The following is a 7536-nucleotide window of genomic DNA, read 5'->3' on the forward strand; positions in this document are numbered from 1 at the left end:
AGGTCTGCCCCGGGGGCCTCACCGCCGTGTCCTCCTCCTGTCTCCGCAGAGCACTGTCATCCGTGGTGGCCCTGGGGGCCAACATCATCTGCAACAAGATTCCCGGCTTGGCCCCGCGGCAGCGCGCCATCTGCCAGAGCCGGCCCGATGCCATCATCGTGATCGGAGAGGGGGCGCAGATGGGCATCAACGAGTGCCAGTACCAGTTCCGCTTCGGCCGCTGGAACTGCTCCGCCCTGGGCGAGAAGACGGTCTTCGGGCAAGAGCTTCGAGTAGGTAAGGGCTTGTCGGGGCTCGCGGGCCGGCCACCGGCCTGGGGGCCGGGGTTCCCATCCGGAACGCGCCCGGAACGCGCCGGGCCAGGCCCCCCGACTCCGCCAGCGTGCTGTGGCCCGGCCCTCTTCCAGGCCGGGCTTGGGGTGGGCAGGGCAGGAGCCCCTTCCGTGGCTGGACCCCTGGGGTACCGTGCCACGCACGGTGGGGGAAGCAGCTTGTGGGTGGGGACGGGGGACGATGGTCAACAGGAGCGGGGAGGGCCGGGGGCGTGGCCACGCCGTGTCGTGAACAGGGCGCGCGCCGTGGCGATTGGCATGGCCGATCCAGGCCGTCATCCCTGTGCATGTGTGTGTGTGTGCATGTGTGTGTGTGTGTGCCGGTACGAGGTCACAGCTCAGGGCTGGTGCTCTGCCACTTGAGCCACACTTCCACTTCTGGCTTTGTGCTGATCCATTGGAGATAAGAGTCTCATAGACTTTCTGGCTCGGGCTGGCTTTGATCCTCCGACCTCCGCCTCCTGAGTGGGTAGGGCTACAGGTGTGGGCCACCAGCACTGGGCTTATGCCCCCGTTTTTCCCTAGAGAGCAGGAACAACATGGCGTTCCCCAGGTGGTTTGGGGAGGGCAAACTGGGGGAGGGGGGGAGGGAGGCAGTCGCTGCCCTGGGGGGGGAGGGGTGCAGGCAGGGAGAAGGGGACTTGTGGGGGTCCGACCCCGGGGGACCGGCGAGGCCTCCCCCTGGGGCTGGGAGCCCGGCACCGGGCCCGCTGGCCACCTGGCTGGCAGGCCCGGCGCGCCCTTCCCAACCCAGGGCCCCCCGAGCCGCCGAGCGGCGCCCCAGCTGCCGGGACCCAGGCCAGAGCCGGCTCTGCAGGGCTGGCGGCGCAGGCGAGGGGCTGCGGGGTGGCGCAGGGGAAAGTCCCCGGGGGCCCCTCTGCGGTGAGCAGCTGTGGGTGGCACCTGGCACCGTTGGAAGGGTGGCACCACCTCCTCCCCCGGGGCGATACCACCCAAGCGCGGCTCCCTCCTTCCAGGTGCCATCTGGGAGAGCTCGCGGGGCACCGGCACGAGTGCCCGCCTTGTGCCCGCCTTGTGCCCGCCGCCCGCCCGCCCGCCCGGCCCCTCGGCCCAGGGACGCCAAGCTGTGACGCCCCTGTGAGCACCCGGACTCACAGCTGGGGAAACTGAGGCCTGGGCCACTTGGCTTCCCAGGCGTGGGCCCTGGGTCTGTCGCCCCGCAGGCCCCCCCGGACGGCCTTGCTGTGCCCAGCCGTGGGGGCATCGGCCCCCGCCGCCAGCAGGACTGGAGCCGCGAGAGCTGGCGTGGCCCTGAGGCCGGCTACGGGGGGGTCCTCTGCCCCGGCCCCGGGGGGCAAAGCAGCCCCGCCACCGACTCCCGCCCGGCCCCACCCGGCACCTAATGAGCACAGAGGGGGCTGGGGAGGCAGCTTGGGCCCCCCAGGAGCCCAGAGGGACCGAGCTCTGCCCACAGCGGGGCGGATCTGGGAGCCAGAGCCCATCCTCAGCCTTAGGCAGGGCCTGCGTTGGGCGCCCGCCCCGTCCCTCAACTCCCTTGGGAGCAAGCGTCCGGGCACTTGCTCTGCCCCTCCCCCTGTCCCCCTGTCCCCCTGTCCTCTTGTCCCTGTCCCCCCTGTCCCCCTGACCCCCCGTCCCCCATCCCCCTGTCCCCCGTCCCCCGTCCCCCTGTCCTCTTGTCCCTGTCCCCCCCGTCCCCCATCCCCTGTCCTCCTGCCCCCCACCCCCCGCCCCCTTGTTCCCCTGTCCCCCGTCCCCCATCCCCCTGTCCCCCTGCCCTGTGCTTCCGAGGGCGTGCACTGTGGTCCCGGGCTCTGCGTCCAGGCGTTAGGAAGCGCGCCCGCCCCTCCCTCTCCTCCACAGGCATTCAGAGGCGAGCGTCGGGGGGCAGCTGCTCACACACTCGCCCTCCCCCCGTCACTCGGGTCTGTCACACCCCTGCCCCTGCCCAGGCCCCCGTGGCGTCCTTGCTGCCCTGGGCCACGGGCCCCGCCCTCGGCCACGGTGGCTCTGGTCACGGGCCGTGTAGGGCGGCACCGGGCCACATCAGATCCCCCTGCGGGCACCTGGATGAGGTCTGGGGACTGGGGGGGGGCATCTTCTAGTCCAGGCTCAGCTGCGGGGAGTTACGGGGGTCCCCTCCCCCCCCCCGGGCTGCCGTGCGGGAGGTGCGCTGAGCCCGGCAGCCGGGGCACGGCGGGAGGGGCCGTGGGGGAGCCGCCATGGCTGGTGCTGATTAATGATTGGCCCCAGGAGGAGGAGGGGACAGCATGGTGAGACCCCGTCTTTGACCTTGGCCTGGGCTAACTGTGGATACTGCAGAGAGACCCTTGGCAAGAGCACCGCGCCCCCTGCGCAAAGCCCACCCTTTCTCCAGCAGCTGAGCCAGGGCCTGTATGCCTCCGGAGACGGGGCACTCACTACTCCAACGCGGGGGGGGGGGGGTGTGTGCGCGTGTGTAAGTGCACGCACACGCAGGCGTGCACCGGTACTGGGACTTGATCTTAGGGCCCGTGCACTGTGTCTTAGCGTTTTCCCTCCAGGCTAGCGTGCTGCCACTCGAGCCCCAGCTCTGCTCGTGGCTTTTTCGCTGGTTCCTTGGAGACCTTCCTGCCCCAAGCTGGCTTCAAGCTGCAGCCCTCAGACCCCGGCCTCCTGAGTCGCTGGGAGGGGAGGTGTGGGCCCCTGGCACCGGGCTGGGTCGTGGATCTTTCTCATGATGACCCCCCCCGGGCCCCTCCCTGGGGCCACCGGGACGCCACTTGCTCTGCCCCCTCAGGGAAAGGCCCAGACCACGAGAGGCCTCCCCCCACGCACGTGCTGCCCCTGGTCTCCAGCCCAGCCTGGGACAGTCGGCTTCCAGAACCAGGGAGGCGTTGGGCCCTCCTGCCTGGCTTCCGTTGTCTGGAGGCGGCTCTGGTTGCTCGGGGCATCTGCTAGAATCTCGAGGAACCCAGCAAGGTGCCGGGGTTAAGTTAGGGCTCTCAGCAGAGATGACCCTGCGAGAGTCACCCCTGCCTTCAAGGAGGGGTGCACAAGGCTGAGAAGCCAGGAAGCTGTGTCTCCCCAGTGCTGCGGGAGCTTCCGGGGCCATGGGGGGTAACTTAGGGCGGGCGGGGGCAGGGCTGGAGGGCCGTGGGCCTGGCCCAGGGAGGGAGAGCCCCGAAAGAGCAGAGGATCTGAGCAGGCCCGGCCTTTCCTCTACCCCCTGTCTGCTTCCAGCCTCCCCCCCCCAACCCCCCCCCCCCCCGAGCCCGGAGTCCCAGGACCCGCTGGCTGGGCCCGGCCTGGGCTGCGGCTGCACGCAGGCCCCAGCCCCACGCCTGCTGCCAGGGAATGCCGAGTCCCGCCCGTCATGTGCCAGCCCCAGACATGACCAGGCATAGGGCCGCCCATAATCCCAGCTCACGTGAGTGGCAGCAGGCAGCTGTTGGGCTTCTGTTTGCTTTGTGGGTGAGCTATGCAAAAGGGTGGCCCGCTGGAGGCCCGAGCAGGCCCCGGGTGCCGGCCCCGAGGGGGCAGAGGGCCGCATCTCAGGGGCCTGGGGGGAGCCCGGGCTGCCGGAGTGCGCCCCCACGGCCTGCTTTGCAGATAGACCCCGGGGAGGGACAGCACTGTCCCGGGAAGGACGAGGGTCGTGCGGCCTCTCTGGTGGTGGCGGGCCTCTGTCCGCAGAGTTTGCGTCCAAGCTGGGCATGTACGCACAGGGGCGAGCTGGAGCCTGCGGCACGGCAGGCTAGGGGGACTTGTGCACCCCCAGAGTGAGCAGGACGAGTCTGGAGGGCACAGAGGAGGTCCGGTCACCCGGTAGGGGGGGACATTTGAACCCAGACCGGACAGGCTCTTCCCGGACGCCGTCTTCCGGCAGGGCAGGGCAGCCTGAGAATGGAAGTCAGCTGCCCACGGCTTCCTGGCACAGTCAGCCCGGAGGGGCCGAGGGGCTCCCGTCAGCGCCTGCCACGGTTCCGTCTGCCCGCGTGGAGCACCTGCTCAGCGCCAGGCCAGGGCTGCACCCGGGGAGCCTCCGGGGAGCCAGGCCGAGGGGCGGGAGGGAGGCATGCCGGGAGAGCAGACCTCCCTGAGGCGCAGGGCCCGGTAGGAAGGGGTCCGGGGGTGGGAAGGAGCTCAAGGCCAGCGTCCTGCTCAGGACGCGACGAGCGACACCCCGGCCGCGGCTGAGCCCCGCCCCTCCCCCCGGGGGCAGCTCCCGAGGGGCGTGGGAAAGGTCAGCTTCGGGCCTCCCTAGGGTGTCCCCGAGGCCCCGGCAGGCTCGTCCAGCCGGGGCGCCATGGGCTGGGCATCGGCTTGTCACCGGGCGCCGGAGGCCACTAGAACGTGTCACAGGCAGGAATTGTCACGCTCCCCCGGCAGACCCGTCAGACAGGAGAGAAGAAGTAAGGGCGGAGTAGGAGGGGGACCCCCACCTGGTCAGCCGACCGGCTCCCCGGTACTGGAAAGGGGTGAGGCTGGGCCTCTACGGGGCTCGAGCTCCCTCCCAGACCCGGAGCAGGGGGGCCGTGTCGCCCAGGCGGCCCCGCCAGTGCTCCTGGGATGTGGCACATGGCCCACTGAGGCAGGACACACACGCGAGGTGGGCAGGACCCGGCCTGGCTTCCGACGGCGCCTCGAGGTTCTGAGCCATCCTTTCTTCCATGCCCGTGGCCAGCTTGTGAATCCTCACCGCGGGCCGGGAACGGCGAGCCGCGTCCCCGCGGTCGGTTCCTCCACACAGCACTGAGGGCACGGGGAGGCCGCGGAGGAGGGCCGAGCCCGCACACCCTCAGCAGCCCCTGAGGGCAGGAGGGAGGACCAGAGGGAGGACCAGGAGGGAGGACCAGGAGGGAGGCCCTGGCAGAGTAGCTGGCCCCAGCAGCACGGGTAAGGAAAGGCTCTGCAGGTGGCGGGGCAGGGACCAGTCACCTGACACAGACGCTGGGTGTCGGCCTCCTCCCTGCTGTGTGGCCCAGCCAGGCCCCCCGCCTGCCCTGGGCCCCGTACCCCCCGCCTAGCTGGAGCCGCTGCGGCCGAGGGGCTCGGCGCGTGCCGGCTGCCCTGGGTCAGAACAAAGGCCCGAGGCGCGGGCGCGCGAGCGTGTTCGGCACCTGGCGGGACTTTCCCCGGCGCTGTGTTTATGACAACAGCAGAGAGGAGCTTAGTGCGGAGACACTGAGTCAGCAGGCCCAGGCGGGGCTGAGCAGGGCCCCGAGACGGAGGGACAGAGGGGCCAGAAGGACACAGGGACAGCCGAGGACAGCAGAGGGACAGACACGTTGAAGAAAAGGAAACACACACACACACACACTTTGACACGTGTACATGCGTATATGCCCGTACATACCCATACACACCTGCACCGAGGCATGCGCGTGTGTGTGTGTGCGCGTGTGCACGCACACCCCCACACACTCACCAATGCTTCTGAACATGGCACCCGTCTCAAGCCTGTGAACCCCGTTACTCAGGATCCTGAGATCTGAGGACTGAAGTTCGAAGACAGCCTAGGCAGAGATTCTGTGAGACTCTCGTCTCCAACCAACCACCAGAAAGCCCGGGCGGAGCTGTGGCTCAAGTGGTAGAGCATTCGCTTGGAGCAAAACACAGGCTCAGGGACAACATCCAGGTCCTGAGTTCAAGCCCCAGGACTGGCGCACACCACACACACACAAAAGCTTATACGCTCACATAAACAGGCATATATATATATATAATGTATACACAATGTATATGTACGTTAGCATATATATAATATGTATACACAATGCATATATATACATGAAAACATACGCATGTGCCTAGGCACACACACTTGTGCACGTACATGCACAGACACACGCGCGCACGTGCATGTTTGCAAGTGACACACATTCACGCACACTCACGTGACCCGCATGTGAATACACATGTGCACACCTGTGCGCGTGCACACACACACCTACACACATACAGCTACACTGTTTAAACACCCATGGACACAGATACTGGCCCTTTGCCTGCCCGCCCACGCCCGGGGCCACTCTGAGATCAGCACCTGTAGCCCACTTCCACGCGGCCCTCCGTCCCTCCCTCCCTCCCTCCCTCCCTCCCTCCCTCGTGCACAGACAGCTCTGTGAGGTTTGTGCTGGCACGTCTCTGCCTGATGGGGCCAGGGACCGCCACGGCCCTCACTGAGCAGAGCCCAGACAGCCCCGAGCCCTCGTGGCCCATGCCAGGCTCTTTGCGGAGGCTTGCGGGGCTGGGACTCGAGACTTCGGATTCTTCAGCTGAACGTCTAGAAACGCGGGCCCTGCGGGGCCTGGAGGCGTCTCCCGGGCTCCCTGCTCCGCTGGGGGACGGCCGTTCCCCGAGTCCTAGACTAGGTGGGCTCGAGAGGGTTGGGGGTCCCAGGTGAGCAGGGAGCTGGCCGGCCGGCCCTGTCCTGGCTGCCCCCCGGGGGCCCCGGCCCCCTCTCCCTGCCGCCCCACCCCAGCCACACGCAGATCCCAGGGCTGCGCCCGGGCCGACCCCTCCCTGCAGACACCCCGGCCATGGCCTCCCGTGGCTCTCGGCTGCACCGAGCCCCTGCCGCGGTGGGAGGGGCCCCCTTAGCCTAAGTCGGGGCACCGCCACGCAGGGAGCCCCAGCTTTTTGGAGGCGTGGCGGGGGGGCAGAGCTCGCGGTATCACCCCGGGGCTCTGGGCACGGGGCAGACCGAGAGCTGGTGGCGGAGCGGCTGGTAAAAGGGCCAGGCGGGAATCCGGCTGACGGGGGGCGGGGGGGGGGGGTCCTGGGACCGGGAGACAGGAAGGCAGAACTCCGGGCATTCCTCATCCTGGACAGTGGGCTGAGCACAGCCTGGGCCTGACCCCGGCCACAAGGCGTCTGGCCTGCTCTTAGGCCAGTCACGTGACTCGAGTCCCCCAGACCGCCTTTGCACACCGCTCCTGTGCTGGACAGCGCCACCACGCATCCGTGCGTGCGTCTCTCGGAGATGAGGTCTTGCTCTGTAGTCGTTCAGGCTGGGCTCAAACTCCCGCTTCCCCTGCCTCAGCCTCCCAGGTACAGGTGCGGGCCACCATCGCCGATGCGTGCGGCCCCGCTGACGACGTGCAGTTCCGAGGTTTTCACTAGATCCTCAGAACTGGGCAACCGTGATGAGCGCTGTTGATTTGACAGCTGTGAGGGTGTGTGTGTGTGTGTGTGTGTGTCCACAATGGGGCTTGAACTCAGGGCCCAAGCGCTGTCCCTC

At 68.4% G+C, this 7536-nt stretch overlaps 1 protein-coding gene across 1 annotated transcript in view; it reads left to right on the forward strand.

The window, feature by feature from the left end:
• The window catches only part of Wnt7b (Wnt family member 7B), a 39365-nt gene that overhangs the window by 19912 nt on the left and 11917 nt on the right, over positions 1–7536 (forward strand). The window contains 1 exon segment of the mRNA XM_048349277.1: positions 50–276. Within this exon segment, the coding sequence (XP_048205234.1) occupies positions 50–276 (227 nt within the window).

The sequence above is a fragment of the Perognathus longimembris genome, chromosome 1, assembly GCF_023159225.1.
Source record: "Perognathus longimembris pacificus isolate PPM17 chromosome 1, ASM2315922v1, whole genome shotgun sequence".
NCBI classification, from domain to species: Eukaryota; Metazoa; Chordata; class Mammalia; order Rodentia; family Heteromyidae; genus Perognathus; species Perognathus longimembris.